General features: G+C 43.5%; 1 protein-coding gene across 3 annotated transcripts in view; it reads right to left on the bottom strand.

Annotated features, from left to right (window-relative positions):
- PHACTR4 (phosphatase and actin regulator 4) overlaps positions 1 to 22,845 on the bottom strand; it is a 64,243-nt gene that overhangs the window by 21,831 nt on the left and 19,567 nt on the right. Inside the window, exons 1-3 of one of the 3 annotated variants that reach the window (XM_081202750.1) lie at positions 19,516 to 19,882; positions 3,032 to 3,208; positions 2,242 to 2,322 (exon numbers count right to left, since the gene is read on the bottom strand). In XM_081202750.1, coding sequence (XP_081058876.1) covers positions 2,242 to 2,322; positions 3,032 to 3,208; positions 19,516 to 19,561 — 304 coding nt within the window. In that variant the 5' untranslated portion in view covers positions 19,562 to 19,882. Of the gene's footprint in view, positions 1 to 2,241; positions 2,323 to 3,031; positions 3,209 to 19,515; positions 19,883 to 22,845 lie in introns of those variants that run through there. The other 2 variants (XM_081202748.1, XM_081202749.1) reach the window with 2 other exon arrangements.

Here is a 22,845-nt window from a genome sequence, read left to right as displayed (position 1 = left end):
ATGTCCACAGAACCCACATCTGGAATTAAAGTTCTCCAAGGGACAGACAGGAAGCACTAGCTCCTTCAAGCTCACTCATTACAGTCCAGCCTTCTGCAACCTGGTGCCCTCTAGTTGTTGGCACACTCTGACTTGCATTAGCCCCAATCAGGATGCCCACTGGTCAGGGACGTGTAGTAAGTCGTTTAAAAAACTGTTCTGCATTGCTTTTTAAACTTTTTAAATGTTACTGTATGCCACCCTGATGTTTTGTGAGAGGGCTATATATAAAGGTGATGGACTCTCCTTCTTTGCTGGTTTTTAAGCAGAGGTTGGATGGCCACCTGTCATGGATGCTTTAGCTGAGATTCCTGCATTGCAGGGATTGGACTAGATGACCCTCAGAGTCCCCTCCAACTATACAATTCTATGATTCTAAATACTTAAATAACTAAATGGAAGTTGTAGGCCAACATCATCTGGAGGACACCAAGTTGGAGAAAGCTGCCTAGGTTTTATTTTTGCCAGCTGGGAGGGCTTCAAAAGCATGTTGCTGTCTCTCTTTCTTTCTAAAAAATACACAGAGAGAGAGAGTTTATTCCTTCAGCAGAAAAATTAGTCCCTAAAACAAGGAGATTGAAACAAATCTGCGAAGCAGCTATACTGTTCTTAACTCTAAATTGTAGAGGTTCAAAGTTATTTTCAACCACCCATCAAGATATAAGAAGACACGTTCTAAAAATTTAGAAATTCCACTAAAATGGTTGTTCCCCTTCTACAGCTATCATCCTCCTCAAACTGGATTACCAAAGGACACTCTGTGGTGCAGGAGGATAAGAGATTATGTGGATATGAAGTATAAAGGAAACTGGTCTTCTGTGGCTCCCACTTACAATTAGCCAGCTGTTGCCTAGGCACTCAAGTGTCTCTACCGCAGGGCTGAGAGAAAACAACCAGAATCAGCAGACTCTGTTCCAACAGCAAGGCTGATGTTATCTTTTCCCCCCTCCACCCATCTCTTTTAGAGTCAGAGGGGAGGGCTAGGAAGGGAATGGGGACTAAGCTCTCATTCTATTTAGAACCTAAGAGGAAAGGGTATTTCCTTTGCTATCTTTTCCTGTGGGCAGGGCTGGATTAACTATTATGCTAAGGCCTCTACAGAGTACGGTTCAGTTTAATGGTTTGACTGCATGCAAAAAATGTGTCCAGCTTGCTCCTTGCAAAATTCCCCATAGCTCAGAACAGGGTGTCTTTCCCCACTAACACAATGCAGAGGAGTACACTTCCTAGCTGGAAGAAAACAACACACTGAGCTTAGCCAGCCTGAACTTTTTCCTGCAGAAGACTGCAAGGGTGAGGTGCAGTGGCGTTAGGGAAGCTGAGTTCATGGTGAGGTATTGGTCTGCACAAGTTTTTTTTAGTGTAAAAATCATGGCAGATGAGAGACAAAGATCTGCAAGCGTGAGTAAAAGACTCCTAGAACACGACTTTGCTTAGCCCCCCTCCTGGGACTGTCCTTCAGCCTAGCCTAGAGGGGAGGAAGTCCGAGTTATTTGTACTCCAATTTGCTTCAGACCTTCCTGCCTCTAGTAAAAAGACAACCAATTATTGCCATGCCATACCCAAGCAGCCACACTTAAGCAGGGACTTGTCTGAGCATCTGCTTTAGAATATAAGAAGCTGCCTGATATTCCTGCTTGGTGATCCATCTAGCTTAGTATTTCCTACACTGACTGGCAGGAGCTATTCCAGAGTTTCAAACTCCCCACCCCACCCACACTTCTGTTGAGGATTGATAAGCAATACATGCTCCTTTTGCCCAGACTTACCTGCAGATTTTCGGCATTGAACCTGAGACCTTCTTTATGCAAATCCACTAGGCTATGCTTCTTTCTCTTTATCATATGCACATGAAATCCAAGAGAAAACCTTTACTACAGAGCTCACTACGTGAACTTTGGCAAGACACAACCTCCCAAGCTAAACTACCTCATAGGAATGTGTTTGGGGCTAAAATGTCACATTTGGGGAAGGGAACAAAATAAAACAGCTGTTCACCTCCAAGAATGAGCAATGTCTATAGTGGGAAAAGTTTAAAAGGCAGAACAAGGAGAAAGAATCACATGTAACTGATGGGGTTGGGGTTGGGGCAGAAATGGCAGGGTGGGGGGCTGCACACAGGAATGGAATCCCAGAGGTGAGGTTTACTGGAGAGTCAGAATGGGCAGTGTAGGGTGGACAAAGGAAGACGGGTAAACTCACCCTGTTCAAGGTCTTCCAACAGAACCCCTCTTTTAATGAGCTCCTCTCTTGGCTTTCGCATTGAAATCTTTCGTTCTAAAACTGACATTACATTGGAGAAAAAAACCAGCACTCAGAATACAGGGCAAGTCGGAGATTTTGAAAAAAAAAATCCTTTAAGACACCATATGTGGCCTAAGTGACTGTTTTTTTTAGGGATGAATGTTAAACTACTAGAGAGTCCAGACTGTTTGTGCTTATCTAAAACACTAGGAGGGACACAAACTATTTTCCCCAAACCATATCTCTGCAAGAAAAGGGGCTAGCAGCATCTTATTGCTAAAAGCACATAGCCTTTACTTTTCAGAAAAGTATTTCCCAAACGTCTTTTCAAGGGAACCTCTGTCTGTGATTGTGCCTTGTTCAAGGCTTCAGTCCCTAATGTTTGACCAGTTTTGAGGGTTTCCCTAAATTTGTGAAAAGGAACATTTTCCATCCCACATCACCATGTATGACATCTTTTACAGCTCCATTCCACCACCATCACCACCAGCCTTCTCCAAACACTTAGGGGCCTCCATGACCATTATGTGATGAAGTACAACTTGAGAGAGACAGGTGCAGAAACAGCTGTTCCCTTGCATGAGTGTAGATTACTTCTTAAATTTAAGTTTAAGATTTGATACGGGCCAATTCTGGAATTTTGCGAAAGCAGCTGAGAAAGGTGGGACCCAAGAAGGACAAATCCATTCCATCGCAAAGAACCCTCATAGGCTTGGGAAGAAGGGGATACAAAAGTTTAGTGTATTACCTTCCGAAGTCTCCTTAAACTTGCCACTGCTTTTCTTTTTTCTCCACTTCCAAGGTTTAAAGATCTTGCCAAAACCTGAAAACTTGCTTTTTCTCTTGGAAGGAGGTGTCGTGTCACCAGATTCCAGAACGTCAGCCCCCATTCCAGCATCTTGTGATGGCTGATCCACCTCCTCAGCTACACAGAAAGGAAATACAGAAATATTTAATTACCTGTACAGTGAAGAAAGAAATAAAGAAAAACTGTCTCTCTTGTTCTGTGTTAGGAAGATGCCTTATACCAGGTCAGACTATTTGTCCATCCAGACCACTATGATCTGGCAGCAGCTCTCCAGGATCTGAGACAGAAAGAGGTCTTTTGCATCACTGGCTACTTGAGCTTTTTAAGTAGAGATGTCAGAGACCTACTGCATACAAAGAATGACTTGCATACGAACCCATCTTTGTAGGCAAATCCACTTAGCTCAGCTGCTTTCTCATAAAGGTTTTCTAGTGCTGCAGATCTAAAACTATTTTGCATTGCTTAATTCATAATGGTCAGCTCTTGTATTCAAACGTCTTTTAAAACAAAATATTTATTTTATTTCATTTATTTATTTATTTTATAAGGACATTTATAAACTGCCAAGGAAAGGAAAGAATCATGGTGGTGTACCGTAAAATCATAAAAACATCATAATGGTGTAAAATCATTACATACAGAACAAAACGAGCAACACTTGGGGAAAAGCAAAAACCTTTTCAGCAGGTAAGGAAACATTATAATTGTAGGTGCCTGTTTGATTTCACTAGGAAGTGTTCCCAGTTATGGCACTGTATTTTATGTAAGCTGCTTTGCCTTAAATGTTCTAAATAAATAAAACATTTGCAGATTCCATCTTTCCATCCTCAAAGCCAATCCTCCCACTGACCGACTAGCAGAAATACAGGCTACATAGACGCCATACATTTCAAATCACATTTAAAACCCACATTTAAAGAACCCTGGGAACTGTAGTTTGTTAAGGGTACTGGGAACTGTAGTTCCATGAGGGGCTAGTCTCCAAGGTTCTCCTGGTGAGGGTGTACTTTGAACATGCTTCAAATGTATGGTGTGTACACAGCCATAATGTAAGTGGAAGGGAGAAACAGAGATACAAAGCCAGACAAGATGACTCTGAGACCTTCACATAGCCAGGCATTGTCAAACAAGAGCAGCAAGGAAAACAGTAGATCCAATATGTGTGTGCAAGAGAAGAACAGTAATCCAATATGTGTGTGCAAGAGAAGGTAGAAATGTGTTCATAAATCCATTATGTGACCTATGATTCACAAACAAAAATACTTTCTGTTGTACTGCTTTGCAGGACGATCTTTACATCAAACCAGCCAAAATTATCTACAGTACTTTCTCAGTAAAGTTACACTATTTGTTTTTTCCCTTCCTATTAAAAAAAGAAAGAAGGTGCTGATATCCTGGGCCAAGAGTAACAATCTCAGGAAAGCAACACAACAATCACCTCCTACTCCACCTACTGTTCTGGCATTTTCCAAACATTTTCAAAAAGGAAAAGAGCTCAGGAGGGGAGAGTTGACTTGTGGGGAAAGAGTTCTGCAATTTGAAGCACCCAAATGAGTACAGCAAAACAAACAGGACTTGGATATGAATCCTGAGCCCAGATAGATTAGCTACTCATGCAGAATATTTATGTTTTCTGATTGCCCAACTGCAGAATGAGGCGGATGGATGGGAAGGGGGAAGCTCCTGAAAACATGGATCAACTGATGGCAAGGCTAGCTGCATAAATGCCTCCAGGGGCAAGCAGGTGCCCGTTTCATAGACCTCAGGTTCACCAATAGCTGCTCCTGCCTCTGTGTCCCTTTTTTATTATTATTACATTTCAAGCACACTTTGATCCTACTTTTTTCCAGTTGTAAAAACTTCCAAAACAGCTACCAATGGTTAAAATATAATCAGTTAAAAGGTTAACAGGGGCAGCTAACCTTTTGTGGCCATAAGGCCGCACTCACTCTGGGCCAATCCTGTAGGGGGCTTCTTGCTAGTGGTGGGTGTGTTTACCCCACACTCTTGCTCTCTCACACACAGGTATACAGCCCCACCCATGCAAACCAGCTGAGGCGGGGGTTGTTCTCACCTCTTCTCCACTCATCAGATGATCAATCAATTGAATGAAGAGGGGCACTTTACATACCCATCAAGACACTGGGCTGGCTAACTGGTTTAAACCTCTCCACCCACCCGAGCATCATGTATACTCTACAGCAGGGGTAGTCAACCTTTTTATACCTACCGCCCACTAATGCATCTTTCTTGATGGTAAAATTTCCTTACCGCCCACCAGTGCTCGATGGAAGGATGCCTTAGAACCCCCTACCACCCACCTAGAATCCCGAAACACCCACTAGTGGGTGGTAGGCACCAGGTTCAAAACCCCTGCTCTATATTGTATGTTATTTTTGCAGCCACAAATTTTGGTGAGGTCTTTGGTGTGGGGTATAAATACTGGCTTCATGTCCAGATGAGTCCCCCACCCCAAGAACGCGTTTGCCACTCCTAACACAGAATGAAAACCAAAAAGAAACAATTAAAAGAGAGGGGGGAAGGAAGGGGCCAACCAAACAATAATCAGCAGACATCATCAAAGAGCAAGTCTAGCCTTTGAAATATTATCCACCGAAAACAGGAGGAGGGGCACTCTTTCCTATTGTACTCTTTCAGCCACTACATTTTTGGGGTGATTTAGCTTTAATGTTGTGAAGTTTCATTTCATTTAAAAGTGAAAAAGGTATCCATTCCCAATAAATAAATCAGGATACTATAGTGTCCAAATGTCACGAGTCCTAGTTTAGGAGCTCAGAGCAAACATTATACCCTATGGGTGCAAAACCCTAGAAAGATAATAGCAGCACTATTTCATCATATTGTCACACTTTGCATACTATAAAATATTCAGACAATCAAGAGGTGTTGGACACCATAAAGTGCTGTTACACAAATCCTTCCAGCTTGTTCAAGTTACTATACAGTGGTTTGTGATGAGCAGTGAAAGTAGAATGCAGTGGATAGGGTTTGAACATTATAAAATCAAGCTTCCAATCCCCATTTAAACCTCACTTAAATTCCTTGACTAAATCCTCCTCTCTCAGTGTTACTCAAAAGCATTTTTACAAGAACAGCAGTATGGTAAGGCACTCAGCACACTGAAAACCATAAAAACCTTAAGGAAAACCACTTTTAAAATAAATACATTTGCTTCTCTCTCTCTCTCTCTCTCTCTCTCTCTCTCTCTCTCTCACACACACACACACACACACACACACACACACACCCCACACACACCCTGTATAGGATGTCTAACATCTTTGTGGCAAATACTAGGGAAGCTCAAACCAACAGGATACTAGATAAAGGACAATAAGACATTCCAGAAAAAGACTGAGCAAGGAAAGCATGATTTCCACATCACATTTTACTCAGAGAACAACAATTCATCAGATTCCTTTGTCTAACTAAATGAATGCCATTAACTTCATTAAAATGTGCAGGAATAGCAAGGAGGTGATCAGGGAAACAGAAGCACTTCCAAGATGCACTGTCTCCCCTCCTTCTGCTATGACCTATAACATTAATCTATAACGCAGATGCTGACAACCTGGATCCAAACATGGATCAACTAAGTGCTCTGTGCAAAGCCTGCTTCTTTCCACACACAAGGGAAGAAGGAAGGGTACTACCAGGAGAAAGGAAGGAAAGAAAAATTCATTCTGAATCAGGGAGATGCCTGCCAGCAGTCAGAAACATTCAATTGCCAAGAAGTGTATTCACAATGCTCATTGGAGCATTCTGAACTTTTGTCTGGCAAGAAATGGTGAGCAAACATTTCCAAGCCTATTTATTCATGGCCAGTAATGGTGCCATGCAAAACAGCAAACACCTATGTTGTGACAGAAGACCAGCTAAGTTGACCTCAAAATATATTTGGGATGCACTTCAAGTACTTTTTGAAACCTAGGATTTGATAGGACATTCTGGAGCAAAACTAGCTATGTTCCCTCCTTAAAATAAGTTTTCTGATCCTCTAATTAATGGGTGGCATGCAAAGTTGACCTGCCTGTCACTTCTTCACTTTTATATAAAAAGTTAGGAGGGTTCCTTTTTTCCCCTTCTGCAAAACCCTCTGGATGTCAAGATAGAGCACTAAACAAAATGATCAATTAGGCAGTTTATGTGTCACAATTAAGCCTGCTTTTGTGTTTATCACAGCTGAAATTCAATACAATGCCTGCATTGCCTAGAATGCACAATCAGTTTAACAATTCTGCTTTTTACTCTTGGGCTTGTAACATTCAGAGACATTGACAAATAACATGTAAGAAGCGAAAAACAACAACAGCATGGCAACAATTTAAAATAAAAAGATAAATGCATGGCCAAACCACCACTTAACCTAAGGCATACAATAGTTTGCCCTTTATTCTGGCTAGTTTATAATTAAGAACAGTTTTCCATCATCCTAAACAAGACTGACACAGAATTATGCTAAAATGCCCAATGAAGTCTAATAAAAACTTCTAGATGCTATTCTTATAGCTCAGAGTGAAAACAGATGTGACTTGGGAGATCTGGGGTTTTGATTTCCCACCCCCTCCAAGTTATCACCCAGCTGGAGAAAAATAACACAGATATGATACAGGTAACTGTCTTTTCCATCAGTAGGATTAATAACAGCAGGACTGGGGGAGGGGGAGAATGTAGGTAAAAGATTACTGCCTGTTCTAATCCATCACCACCATTGCAGCACACAGCTGCTTAAGTAAAGAAGAAGAAGTCAAAACAGTTCATGGACCTCCCACCCACACCACGTCTCTTTTGGCCTTTAAGAGTTTATTAACATTCACTTCCACTTATTCATTTATTTAGAGCATGTCTACAGTCACAAATGCTCCCAGAGTGGTTTACGTACAACCATTTGTAGCAAGACAGTCCCTGCCCACAGGCATATAATCTAACAGCATGGCACAAGAGGAAAGGGGGACAAGGAGGGAAGAGGAAGAAAAGGAAACAGTTCAGGGGCATGAGGTGCTTTCAGAAGAGCTGCTGGGATGAGTGGGATCCCACTGACACAAACAGAAGCGCCACTAAAAGATCCACCTTATGAAGCAACAGTGTCTTCTGTTTGTTCTGTATGATTAATTAGTGGGTGAATCAGCTGCTCCCAGTATGCTTTAGGAGTGAGGCATTTCAGGTAACTGCATTACTAAGACATGGCTTATGCACTGAGGTGATGAGGCGTGTGTTCCCTTGGATTCCCCCTGGAACAAATCTGCATCTCGGCAAGGGCAGAGATGAGGCACGCGGCAACCCAAGGAAACAACTGCACACTGGCATTTCATGTCCAGATTTGTTCTTAAAAAAATAAAATAAAAAATAGAAGGGCTTGCATAAAAGCCCCTCTCGGTGCCGATCAATCTTTGTTGCGTAAGAAAGAGCTTCAGAGAGCACACACCAACTTCACGTCTGAGTCATGAAGTTGGGAAAATAGACACATCAGTGCCTTCCAGAAGACACAACAGGTGGAACTGAGAAATGGGAAGGGCTGCAGCTCAGCTTTCCCTGCCGATGGGCCCAGATTCAGCTCTTTGCACTTCCATCTCTAAAGGATCTCAGGTAGCAAGTGGTGGGAAAGACCTTTGTCTGAAATTCAAGAGAGTTGCTGTGTAGACATCACCAAACTAGGTAGGCCAGCTGTCTCACTCAGTAGAATGCAGCCTCTCAATGTATGAATTTATTCTCGTGTTGAGTAAAATAAAAACCACAAATGCAAACACTAATCAAAGTGGTTCACAAATCAAAACATATTCCAGGAAAACAGTATAAAACATTTAAAACTCTTGGAATACACATATCTACAGCATTACAAGTATAACACATGTACTACAACAGATGAGCACTACAATACCAGATCAATCACCTGAGGAAAATTTCCACCTTTTAAGAAATTCTTATATTTATATACTGCCTTTCCTTCAAGGAGCTCAAGTACATTGCCCTCCTCCATTTGATCTTCACAACTGCACCTTGTGAGGTAGGTCAGGCTAAGAGTATGTGACTAGCCCAAGATACAGTGAGATTCAATGTTGGATGGGGATTTATACCTTAACTCTAGTGTCCAAAGTATATGAAAATATCCAGTTCAATCGCCCTAGCAATTACGGTAATTCTGATGCCAATTCAGCTATTTGACTTTTTTGCCACAAAAATTCTTTGTGCAAGGTAGGAAGGAAACCCAAATAAAACAGATGTTTAAAAGTCAAGCAGAAAAGATAACTGCGACCTAGGACCCACTTACCTACGGGACCGCTTCTCCTGGTATGCCCCACGGAGGACCTTAAGGTCCACAAATGACAACATTTTGGAGGTCCCAGGTTGCAAGGTGGTTAGATTCATCTAAACTAGGGCCAGGGCCTTTTCAGTACTGGCCCCGACTTGGTGGAACACTCTGTCACAAGAGACTAGGGCCCTGTGGGACTTGACATCTTTCCGCAGGGCCTGCAAGACAGAGCTGTTCCGCCTGGCCTTTGGTTTGGACTCAGTCTGACCCTTTTGTTTCCCTCCACTTATGCATTTTAACCTGCATTTTAAATTGTTTTTTCTTTTACTATTATGTTTTTACTGTAATTTTACTGGTGTTAGCTGCTCTGGCCGGGGAGGGCGGGGTATAAATACAATTTATCATCATCATCATCATCATCATCATCATCATCATCATCATCATCATTATGCATAATCTTGCTATAAATTTGGTCCCAAGGAATAAAGATACAGAGCAGGTAAGATCAGTTCTTATATCAGACCAATGTCTCCTTCCACTGGAATATTCAAGCTTTTGCACTGCACAGATTCTGAGAAAGGTGAGTAGAATATCACAATCTGGATTATAGCATACTTCTTTTTTTCTCTTCTTTTTTTACAGTTCTACTGTGTCTGTGATTCCCAGTATGTGTGAACTTTTAAGTACATTTGGCAACAAGGTTACCAGAGCAGACAATCTAAGTAAGTGTACATTTATAAATCCATGACCATCTTTTAATCCCAAACAATTTCATACAGCAAATCAAACATTTTACTATGTTGGTACATATTCTGAACACAGATTTATTTATTTGTTGTATTTATAATCCACTTTCATAAAAGTATAACAGGGTGGTATACAACATACAAGATTATAATCAAACAAGTAAAAGCACTAGTAAAAACATCAATAAAAACACCAAGAAAACATCAGTAAGTATTGGTTGGTTTAAAGGAAGGAGGAAGCATATTGCAACAACCTGCCTAAATAAAACAGTTTTCAGGAGATTTGTAAAAGAAGGTAGGAACAATTCCTGCCAAACCTCCACTGGCAAGGAGTTCCACAGGGCCGAGACTGCCATACTAAAGGGCCTAGTAAAGGCGAAACAAATCTCAGGACAATGGGGAACCACTGGGGAAGTGCCCCATCAGAAGATCTGTGATTGAGAGTGGAGCACTTCAGCAGAGGTACAATGAAGCATCATAATTCTATAAGGATTTATTCACGTATGTCATCAGTGAGAGACACACAAGACAAATGCGCCAACAATCACAATTACTGAGAGGCTGACACTTGGGTGGCACGGCATTTCTGTTGAAGATTAATGCTCTTGCATATACCAATAAATATGAATTATGAACACTGTGAAGTGGGTCGCTGGGACCTCAGCCACAGACCCCGAAGGCAATCTAAACCAAGGGCTGATTTTCATAAGCATGCCTCACTGGATAGCAATTGCTGGATTTGGGAGACAAAGTTTCACCTACAGCGAAAGACATTTGACACAACACTGTTTCAGCATTATATGTGTAAAGAAGAACCTAGCAGGACCTGCAACAAAATGTTGCAGTATATCCTCATTTTCCACATAGGTGTACTCCAGTGCAAGGTGCCAGGTAGCCTTAGTGTCACCCAGACACCACCATAAGCATAGTTTCCTGTTCTCTTTTCCAACTGACCCTCAGCATTCCATGGCTGCTGAGTATGCTCGGTGCCAAAGATGATGTTTTGGTGGAAGGGTTGCCCGCTTGGCTTTGATTTTTAAAAGAAGTTGTGGGTTTTTTGGGGTACTTCCACAGACCTTACTTAATGCTCCCTCAGTGGTCCTGTTTTTGGCTCCACTCCTGACACCACCCACTACCTGAATTTTCTATTAGAGGGAGCAGCAGCAACACGTTTGATAGCTGACAGGAAGATAAATTTAGAGTACTGCAAATACCCACACACCAAAATATTTTTTATCGAAGGACGGTGTATCACCATTTGTAGAAGCCATATCAGTTGATCAAGATGAATTATTTTTAGAGTTCTATATAATATAAGGCACTACCATGGTATATTCGGTCTTAATACGAGAGAGAGATTTATTTTAATTGTTTCTAAGCTGCACAGTCAGATAACACATGGTACACCCATCTTGCTGAATCGAAACAAGTCTGAGTCTGATCAGTGCTCAGGTGGCAAGCTGCCTGAGAACCCCTTGACCTCAATGATGGAAGATATCATAAACATAATAAAACAATGTGCCTTAAACACCTTCATATATTTTATTAAACAAGAAGCTGAAACTTATGTGAACACCCACGGCTTTCACACCAAGGCACATTTTTCTATTGACAAGTTGCTTAAAATTACAATATTCAAGTATAGTACTAGGCAAAAAGGCAATGGGAACATTGATATTCCACTGAATAGTGGTTCTAAAGGGGCAATTCATTGGAAACACACAATGGGATGGCACAGGTGTGTAGCGACGGCATTCAACCGCAAGTAGAGGGGAATGGAACAACAACAGTTAAATGCAGTAACCCTGATGAATCAAAGCACCACATATGGTCAAAGAAACTGGCTCACTCTTATTTTTAAGGATGTTATGAATGGCTGGATGACAGGGACTGATGCAGTTGAGATGCTCGTATCCCTTCACCATTCAAAGACTTTGTGAGCATGGGCTGTCTGGTTCTATCACTATTTTACCTTCTTCCTCTTCTTTTTAAAGCTTTCTTGTGTTATACATTCCAGAAGGGTAGCAAGGTTAGTTACAACAAACACAGGAAGGAGTCCCATGGCACCTTAGAAACTACCAGTTTTTATGAGGCACAAGCTTTTGTGGGCAAGTGTTCACTTCATCCAATACATTAACATCAGCAAGTAAATTAAACATACAAATATAGATATGCAAACAGATGTGTGTATGCACTCATAATTCAGGTAAAGGCAGCACTTCTTGCATCTGATGAAGTAAGCTCTAGCCCTTTTAAATCATATAGTATTTATTAAGCCACAGGGCTCTACTTTATATGACAAGTCGTATGTCCCCAAGTGATGAAAAAAGAAAAAGATTACAAGTGCAAAGCTATATACTTTGGTAAAAGTATGAAGCACACTTGCTCCACAGCAATTGTATTTCTTTCAGGCCCAATACCAAGACCACAAAATTAGGTGTAAAATTAGCATATTGCAATGCACCAGCAGCAGGTGCCAACTTTGGACATAACACCAACACAGTCATCATGCGGCTGATGTCACCAAGCCAAGAAAACCCCATGATGACAGACACATCAGTGAAAACCTGTTATGCAGCACAGTAAGCCAGTAGGCCTTGGAATAGGAACAAATACAATTCAACGACACTTCACCTTTGCATTTGCTCTCACCTGAAGCCAGCAACAGTTCTTCTGAGGTCAGTACAAAATAGCACACACTTTGCACCCTAAAATACAGCAAAAGAGGTCTTACTCATACCAACCAACAGTGCAATAAAATCTAGGAACATTGGAAGCTTATACTGAGTCAGAACACTGGTGCATCTAAAAAAAAAAAAAAGGGGGGGGGGGAGAACACTGGTCCATCTAGGTCAGCATTCTCCGCACTGACAGGCAGTAGCTCTCCAGAGTTTCAGGCAGGGGGTATTCCCAGCCCTACCTAGAGACGCTAGGGACTGAATTTGGGACCTTCTGCATGCAAAGCAGATGCTCCACCACTGAGCTATGGCCTTCCCCATGCAAGCCTTTTGTGCTGTACTGATGTAGTAATATAAAGGCCGTGGTATTTCCATTTTTGCTCTTTCATTAAGGAAGCCTTTTCACATGCCCTCGACATGGCATACCTTCTGCCAAAAGTCATATTTCTCATTCAGAAACTGCAACTCCCATATGATTAAGAGTAGCAGTCAGTTTTGAGACACCTACTTCATTCAGGCATCTGAATGATTCACAGGGAACACTGCTCCCATTTTAGACATGTCTTGCCATCTACATGTACCATCTGAATACTTCCCTGTTTCTTGACAGCAAAATAATATTTTAAAGAATTTGTCATAATTATTTGCCTATACCAGAGGTTGGGAACCTGCAGACACTGTTAGGCTATGGTTTCCGTCATCCCTGACTAGTGAGGTGGGTCTTCTGGAAAAATTCGAATTGGAAACCTATGCAAATTACTGGGTAATTTCCATAGGTTTGGGAATATGTCTAATGCCCTAAAGAGTGGTCTAATTTAGCATGTTTATTTTACTTGTACTTAGCAAACAAGTTAAAACAGTTTGAAACTGCCAAGATTGCCTAATAATGAATTTGCAATTGGCATTCATTCATTGTTACTAAAGAACTTATGAAAGAAAAAAATCCCCACGGAAAAACAAAGCAGTGGAAAACATTCCACCGCCCATTACCGTCCCTGACAGTTGCCATCCCAGATGGAGTTGGAAGTCCAGCAACTTCTGCAGGGCAACAGCTTCTCCACCCCTGGGCAATACCCAACTTTTCCAACACTACTCACACCATTTCACAAACGATCAACTTTAAGTCAGATAAGATGTAATTATATGTCCTTTAAATGGCTATACAGAAGTTATACCAAAATTCTGGCAGACAAATACATCACGGGCAGTTAACATTCTTATTTCATAATGCTTTGTGAGCGCTGCAGCCTAGTAGGAAAAGGAAATCACTTGTTTCCACAGCTGCTTAATTATACTCTGAAGTTCAAGCTCAAACATGAGAATCAGTTTGGGTGGCACTTCTTTTCACAGGGAACCTAAGAACAAGTCAAGGATGAGTCTCTTACCTGAAAACTGGACTGCCTCACATTATGTTTGCTCAAATGTTTATACAGCTATCATGATCTGAGTGTGGGGAAGTTCATCCCCACTCCCATCAAAGGGAAAGGACCTATTATGTTGCTTCCATGGCTAAAAATGAAAATAATAAAAGTGTATGTATCTGGCAGATCTTTGCAAATTAAATAGCACTTTTCCAAGGTATTAACAACTGATTTAAAAATGGTTGTTTCCATCATTATAGACTCAGTCAATACTATCCACAAAGGCCACATACACAGGCTACATTAGGGACAAAAAGGTTTTCTAATTACTTGTGAAAGCAGAAGCAGATATAACTATTTGTGTGCCACAGTAGACATGTTAGAATTCCTTCAGGTCACATATTTATCAAGCATTTGTTCTGATTTATTTTTATTTACAAACATTATGTGGGGGGTTAGATTACATTTGGCCTTTACGGAGTATTCAATCTGATTTGTTTATGAACACTTTTCAATGTATTTCCCTGCCACCTTCTAGATTGCACAAAGCCCAATTCTTTTTTTAAAGTGGTGTGCTAGAGCAGTGTTTCCCAACCTTTTTTGGGCAAAGGCACACTTGTTTCATGAAAAAAATCTCGAGGCACACCACCATTACAGCCCCGTGACGTCAGAGCGCAGCGTCACGCAGGGAGGGACGCACGAAAGTGTAAGTTTCAATTTTTTCCCCTCCCCCTTGCCTTCCTTCTGTGCCAACCGCGAAAAAGCCAAGAATCGCGGGACCGCCGGCGGAGGGGGGGAGGGCGAGCGGAGGCAGCGGCGAGCCCCGTTCCTCCCCATTCCATGCAAGGAGCGCAAACAGGTGTGAGAAGGGGGTCAAACCTGCGGGTCGGCGCCGGGGAACCTCCAAGCTTTGGGGGTGGGGGGGAGGAGGCAGCAAAGCGAGGCAGGAAGGAGAGCGCGGCTTGGCGAAGTACTCGGCGGCGAAGGCCAGCAGGTCCGGCGGCCGGTGCCGCAGCACCTCCACCGTGTAGCCCTGCAGCAGCTCAGTCAGACCCGGCGGGATCTCGATGCTCATCTTGTAGCCGAGGCGCGTGGGAGACTCAACGGACGGGCCCGGGAGAGAGAGAGAGAGAGAGACACGACGGAGAGAGAGCGGGAGTCCCTGCTCGCCGCCGCTACAACTACTGTGGCGGTTGGTCGTGGCCGCCGCCGCCGCCCACCTCTATCTATCTCTCCCCCTCAGCTTTCTACACGGGCCTGGAGCCGGAGGTGGCCGCCGCCGCTTTCTTTTTTTTTTTATATAAAATTTTTATTGGGTTTTCCGCTTTTATAAAGACAATACAGACACGAAAATAACACAGGACACAAACATGTATAAATTCAGCAGATCCTCGTTTCATAACCTTGTTCCCAGACTTCCCCCCACCCCCCCTCGTGCATCCCAATTCCCAAGATTATATCAGCAAGTTGGTATTTCTCCTCTTAACCATCTTATTCATTTTATTACCTCTTTTCTAATAAAAAAATTGATTTTCCTAAGTTGGACTTAAGTTCTCTTCCATCGATTTTTCATTTTATCTTAATTAAAAGTCATATTAACCAAACCTAAAAGTCTTAAGAGTTTTTAAGAATCTCCTCTTCCCTCCCTCCCATCCCCGGTTTTTGTCCCTTCCCAATAAAAATCCAAAGTCAAGATTCTCAGCCTGGGTTCCTCACGTCCGAGGCTTTCAAGTCCCTTTCAGTCCCTCTCCGCCGGTCTTGTTGGTAGTCCTTTATGTCAGTCGTCGAGTCTGGAAAAAGATCTTTCACCATCAAAGCATATTCTCTTCCCACAAGGAGATTTGAAAGCAACTGCTGGAGAATTTCCACAAAGCCTGTATCTTCAAAATCAAAGTCCAAACGGAGGCCCCAATCATATTTCTTTATTTTAATTTCCTGTATTCCATATTGTCCCAGAACCTCCTCCTTCTTCTTCTGCGTCTTTCGCAGACTTGTGGTAGATATATTCCCAGAGTCTCCTTGCTTGTGTTCCACAGATGTCAGCTTTTGGTTGTTGCTTCCCAAGGTTACTTTCTCTTTTTCTTGTTTAGTCTCTTCCACCTCTGTAGACATTGTTTCCCATTCAGCTGTGGATTCTTTCTCATTCAGGTCCTCAATACAAACAGCAGAGTTGCCTGTTCCCAAGGTCATAGTGATAAGTTGTTTATTCATGGCTAAGCTCTGCTCTTGTAAGATTCCCACCAATTGAAACATCCTTTCAATTTCCACTAGTAACTTTCCATCCACAGCCATTGTATCCATTGTAGTTTCACAGAATTCCCCCTAGGGGGAATCTGGTTACTTATTAGTCTTTTCTCCAACAGTCCTTTAGCTTATTATTATTACTTTGTTTCCAACAATTTTAGCTCAATTATAACTCGTCTTAATCCAGAGGGATCTTAGATAGTGATTTTTCCACTTTAAACTGCCCGTTTGGCAGCTTTGACAGCTGTCAAACTCCGCAGTTCTTACACAGGCACAAAGGCAGGACGTTCCCGAGCCCGGGAGGGGGGGTTGTTTAAAACATAAAGAAGGTCTCCAAAACTCCACTCTCCAGCACAAAATTTCCTTTAGCTAAATCTTGAAAGTTAGTGTCCTTTTTAACTCACCCCACCAAGGGTAGGCTCTCCAGCTTAGCTCTTATGTCGTTGCTTAGATCGTCTGCAAGGGGGGGGTGCGGACTTCCTTTTAGCACACCCCCCGGTCGTCTCCAATTCAAGGTAAAATTTTTAAAATCCCAATCCGTCTTACTCACGGGTAATTCTTTCAGTCCAGATTTTCAAGGAAGAAAGTCAGCGCTCTCTGGTCATGGCTCGCGGCTTCGCTCCACCGAGGTAGCGGTCGACTCTCAGTGCCACGCCACCCCCGTATCCTCTCCGCAGCCTTTAAAAAGGCTCTTCGTGGATCAGGGGGGGCGCTTAAGGCACCCGCCGAGTCTTCAGTCCGCAGGCTTCCGCGCCTGCGGTTTTTAAGGGTCCCCGCGTCGCCGGCGCGGCAAAGACCCGTCCTCAGTAGAGCCGATTCCCTCCGCAGCTCGGAGGGAATCCGCCATTTCCAGATCGCGTCAACCCGGAAGTCGGCCGCTGCCGCTTTCTCCGCCTCCACGTCCTGCCTCCTCCTCCTCGAGCCCTCCGTCAGCCCTGAGGGAACTGCCGCGCTCGCGCCGCCGCTCTCTGACACGCGAGAAAGAGAAAGGAACGGAGCGGCAGGGTAGTCGGGGGAAGGAGGGGCCGGAACGGAAGCGCGAGGCGAGCTGCGCATGCCCAGCAGGAAGCGGCGGAGAGCGCCACAGAGAGAGAGAGAGAAGCAAGGGAGGGCGGGGAGTGGGCGGGAACACGCTTCATGCGTCACAATAACGGACAAGGGGCGCTCGAGGGATAGATTAGGACCTAATTTGACTTTTACAAAAAAAAAAAATCTTTTTAATTTTTCCCACGGCACACCAGGCAACATCTCGCGGCACACTAGTGTGCCGCGGAACAGTGGTTGGGAAACACTGTGCTAGAGCAAAGCAGTCATAGAATGGTAGAGCTGGAAGGGACCCTGAGGATCAGCTAGTTCAACCCCCTGCAATGCAGGAATATGCAGCTATCCCATATAAGAATCAAACCTGAAAGCTTGGCATTATCAGCATCACACTCCAGTGGAGCTAGCCACACAGTTAAGTCCTTTATCCACTAACTATGCAAACCTAAAGTTCTTGTATATGCTTGAATACCTCCCAAAATATATTGGTAGCAGTCTGGAGGTACCCTTATCTATAGCAAAAGCATGGCACACACACAAATATTGTGGCACAACCAGTTTTATTGCACCTTAAGCTTTCAGGAACTAGAGTCCACTTTATCAGCTGCCTCTGAGGAAGTGGGCTTCAGTCCACAAAAGGCAAAATACACCTACTAGCCTTTTAAAAGCCAAAAAACTCCTCTTTAACTACCAGTGTACCCCCCCCCATCAGCCAATGAAAATACAAAGAAGGTGCTTACAAATAAATAGGTTAATACTAAATACAGCATGCTAGGGGCTATGGCACAGACAGCCAATATGGTGCTTCCCAGATGTTGCTATAACTCTCATCACCCCTAACAACTGGCCGGAGTCCAATAACATCAGGAACACACCATGGTGGCTCCTCCTGATGCAGTACGTCCTTCCGCCTGCCCCCACAAAAAAGCATCTTAAAAATCAGATGAATCACACAGAAAGCTAGCCTACAACAGAAGCCATGTAACTCATACAAGTCAATCTAGAAAATATATTTAAAGTCCACAAACCATCTGAATCAGTCGTCACCTCAACTAAAACCATCTGTAAAATATTTGCAGGGTCAGTTTAAGGAAAAACCAGTAATTTGGCTTGGGTTACTATGTAAATGTTTGTGGTAGATATACAGAAAGCCTCAACTGCCAAGCTCCCTTTATCCAGCCCTTATAGCAGGGAATGCCAGGTGACAGGGTGAGGCCCACCACGCCATCTGGGGAGCATTACAAATGGGATCTGAAGTTGCCAGCTCTAAGTAGGAGTGGGAAAAGACGACAACTGATGCTGCCCCACTGGAAGAATAGTGATAAGCCACATGGGAGATCTTGAAACAAAAAAAATATCCCCAAATCAAAAACTCACTCTGCTTCCACTGGACATTACTGGCTGGAAGTTTTTCATTCAAATGCATTCTCCTCCTCAGCCCCTTTGGCAAAGTTAGGTAATCTTAGACTCTGGACTTTAAATGGTCTTACCAGCAGGGGGAGGGTGGGCTTCTCTAAATGGTAATGTGTTTTACTTCGCCGCAGCCCTCCCCCAAATAAACTCTTGTACTTCCAGAACATCAGATCACAGATGCAATTTAGAGCCAACACAGATTAAAATATCCAACTAAAGATCAGTCATATCAGAGAGGTAAAAAGATAACTCAACACCTGATCCTTAGTATGAAATGCTTAATTCCAGCCCAACGCACAACATGTTGCTATGCTTGCTGCTGAACTCTTTAAAGCCAGCTTTTCCCATCATCTGACCATTTTGGCAGGAAAAAGCGAGATCAAAAGGACTGGTTCTTAACAATGTGGCACAGAAACTACAACCCCCCCCCCCGCCGCCGCCGCCCACAGAGCAGCAAGTTAAACAGTAAAGTGTATTCCAACCCAAAGGCCTTTAATAAATAATCTTATTTTTCTGGATTAAGAAAACAATCCCTTTTTGTCACTTGTTGAGAACTGGAAGCCCCTCTGAGCTGAGTGCAGGTTACACAATCCTCACATTCTTTTTTGAACATGCTTCACCTGCAACTCTCGCCCTGCCTACAGCCGCAGCTAGACCCTCCATTACTCACCTGAGGGAGCTGGATTTACCGGTCTTGAGTAGCGTGTCTGCCCCATTATGAGAGTCTTCGAGGTAGCTCAGAGAAGGAAGAGAAAGAAAAGAGAGTCTATTCTGGAAGCAGACATTAGCCTTCGGAAGATGACAAGCCAACTCCACAGGGTGAGAGCGACGGAATTGTCTGGAGTCCGGGGAGCAGAACAACAACAGCCAGAACTCAGGAAACGGCCGGGGTGTAGGTCGAAGCACAAACCCCTCCTGTATTTCCTGTACCCCTGGGCCGGACACTTCACGATTCTCATAAATAAGCTCCCATGCCAGCTCCTTTCAAGGAGGAATGCCTGTCATTCCACAGTGCGAACTCTGTTTAGGGCTGGATCTCAGGAAGGGGGGCGGAGTCTTCCAACCCCAGAAGCCAAATAAATCAACACCCCTTGCTCTTTAAAAAGCAGGAGTTTAAATGCTGTAAGGGAGTGGAGGAAGGATCAAGAGAGCTCAAAAGAGACTTCAAAGGCAGGCAAGCTTTTACAAAAACAGCCCCACTACCTAATTGCCACTGTTTTGCTCTTCGGAGAAGAAACCTGAGCTTCCCCAGCCCCGTTGAGGACAGAGTAGAAGACCAGTAGACACAGATCCAAAATAAGGCTCTTATAAGGTGCTCTGTGTTGGTTTGATTCTGCAGAACAATAAATAAAGGCTTAATTAAACAAGAAAGCTGGGGTTCTATTGGGTGTAGGTGTGCTTAATTTCTTCTGTACCAGCATGGACGTGGGCACTGTGCTCCGCATGAAAAGGAAATGTGAGCTGAGGGTGACAGTGACTTTGCTAATACAGTATATCAATTGTGTGTGCCACCTATGGGACTCATAAAGCTTGCAAAATGTGCAAACAATTAATTGGGCTAACCAAAGGGATAGTTTCATTCTTATTCAGTATGTGTTGTCTTATTTAACGTAACATATGGTTTGTGTAAGACACATAGTATGTGAGAAACAGAATTCCCTCTAGTATCTGATTTAAAGCACTGTATGTGTCCATGATCTGCCAATAATTTAATTCCCACCATTATGAAACACTGATATAAGCCCTGTGCATGCATCTGCCAGAGTACAAACTTTCAATTAAAGTGGTCCTTCCTAAGGAGATGGCGTTTGCTTTCATGGATTGCAGCAAGTTAGGCATAAGACAGAAAGTTAGTGTGGAAGAGAAATATCGGGGTGGGGGAGCAGGGGGGAATCCAACTCCTTTGGCTTCAACGCTTACTGCAGTTGTTGAGCTTGCTTTTCCTTCCAGTTGAGATTTCCAACCTAACAGATGGATAAAACCCCAACTATTCCAGATCCCAAGACAGATTCAGCTGCATTGCACTTCACAAGACTTGGAATCTATATTATGGTCAATTACCGTATTTTTCGCCCCATAAGACGCACCTTTTCCCCTCCAAAAATGAAGGGGAAATCGGGGTGCGTCTTATGGGGCGAATGCCTGCAAGCCTCACGCGCCCGGCAGGAGGTCCCACCGGGTGCGCGAGGCTTGGGGCGGCAGCGGACTGCTTGCGCGCACCTAGAAGCTTGGGGCGCACTGAGCTCAGCACGCCCCAAGCTCCTGGTGTAGCGCAGCGATCCGCTAGCCCTGGGAGAGCCCCGCGGCTCTCCCAAGGCTAGCGGACTGCTTGCGCGCACGCAGAAGCTTGGGGCGCGCTGAGCTCAGCACGCCCCAAGCTCCTGGTGTAGCGCAGCGATCCGCTAACCCTGGGAGAGCCCCGCGGCTCTCCCAGGGCTAGCGGACTGCTTGCCGGCACGCAGAAGCTTGGGGCGCGCTGACCTCAGCACGCCCCAAGCTTCTGGATTAGCGCAGGGGTCCGCTAGCCCTGGGAGAGGCGCCCGGCTCTCCCACGCTAGCGGAGACCTTGCCGGCACTCAGAAGCTTGGGGCGCGCTGAGCTCCGCACGCCCCAAGCTCCTGGTGTAGCGCCGCGCACCTGGGGGGGAAATAAAAAAATTTTCCTTTATTTCCCCCCAAAAAATCTAGGTGCGTCTTATGGGCCGGTGCGTCTTATGGGGCGAAAAATACGGTAAAGAACTCAGCTTCATCAAGACACTTAATTTAAAGCTCAAGTTGTTTGCTTTGAAACATACAGTGGTACCTCGGGTTAAGTACTTAATTCGTTCCAGAGGTCTGTTCTTAACCTGAAACTGTTCTTAACCTGAAGCACCACTTTAGCTAATGGGGCCTTCTGCTGCCGCCGCACCACCGGAGCACAATTTCTGTTTTCATCCTGAAGCAAAGTTCTTAACCCGAGGTACTATTTCTGAGTTAGTGGAGTCTGTAACCTGAAGCGTATGTAACCCGAGGTACCACTGTACAAGAAATCACCCAGACACTAAGTACAAAGGTGCAAAGGTGGCAACATTGAGTCAGCAAAGAAAGAAGAGTTTGGGAGAATGGATTTCCTCAGCCAAAAGGGATGATAGATGAAATAGATTGATGATAGATCAGTAGACAGTTGTCTGGTGGCCCATTCTCAGAGAACATTGAGGTCTATTTAAAGCACTAGGTTTTCACTGTTAAGATACAGGTTAAATCCAACAGATGAATTCCAAAATGACCAATTCCATTAGTCATTTAATTTTTTTAAGGGAAAAAAATATTTTTCAATTTTTGTGATAGTGAGCTTCTTCTACATGCAATGTTTAATACTGAATTATCCTAGACTCAGTTGGAAGTATACTGCAAGTGGGATGAACTTCCAAGTGAATGTGCCTAGGATCGGGGGACAATTTGTATCTAGAAATATTTGGCTTGCCATAGGTCCTGTAAAATGGCTCACAACTTCCTGTGTTACCTGGCAAAAGGCTGGTTTGCACACAAAAGCAATGATGAATCCCACATTTCTACAGTAGCTAACTTTACTATATTTTGGTTAATGTCTGAAGGGCATTCATGTGTCTCAAAACACTTAGTAAACATGCCCTAGGAGCCTGTGCTAATTGCTGCTCTTTGGGACACATTTACCACACCTTTTCAGTCATGTTAATACCTTTTGAGCATTCACAATGAAAATGAAGACTCTGCATTTTGCTGATATCTGAAGCAACCTTGATTGAAGTCAGATATTACACTTCTCTTTTTTTTTATAAAATATTTTATTCAGTTTTCAGATACAAAGATTATAAACATGGACCGAAGCCAGAAACAAAGAAACAAGAAACAGAAGAAAGAAATAAAAAAAGAAAAACCAACCGTCCAACACATTTTTCAAATAACCAACTGGACTTCCTCACATCTCCCCTACCCTGCATTCTTTATAATAAAATTATCAGCAAATTATTACCTTGTTTCGT

Source organism: Podarcis bocagei (genome assembly GCF_964188305.1).
Source record: "Podarcis bocagei genome assembly, chromosome: 7".
NCBI lineage: Eukaryota > Metazoa > Chordata > Lepidosauria > Squamata > Lacertidae > Podarcis > Podarcis bocagei.
The sequence above is the reverse complement of the archived record's forward strand: the minus strand, read 5'-3'. Positions and strand labels throughout refer to the sequence as shown.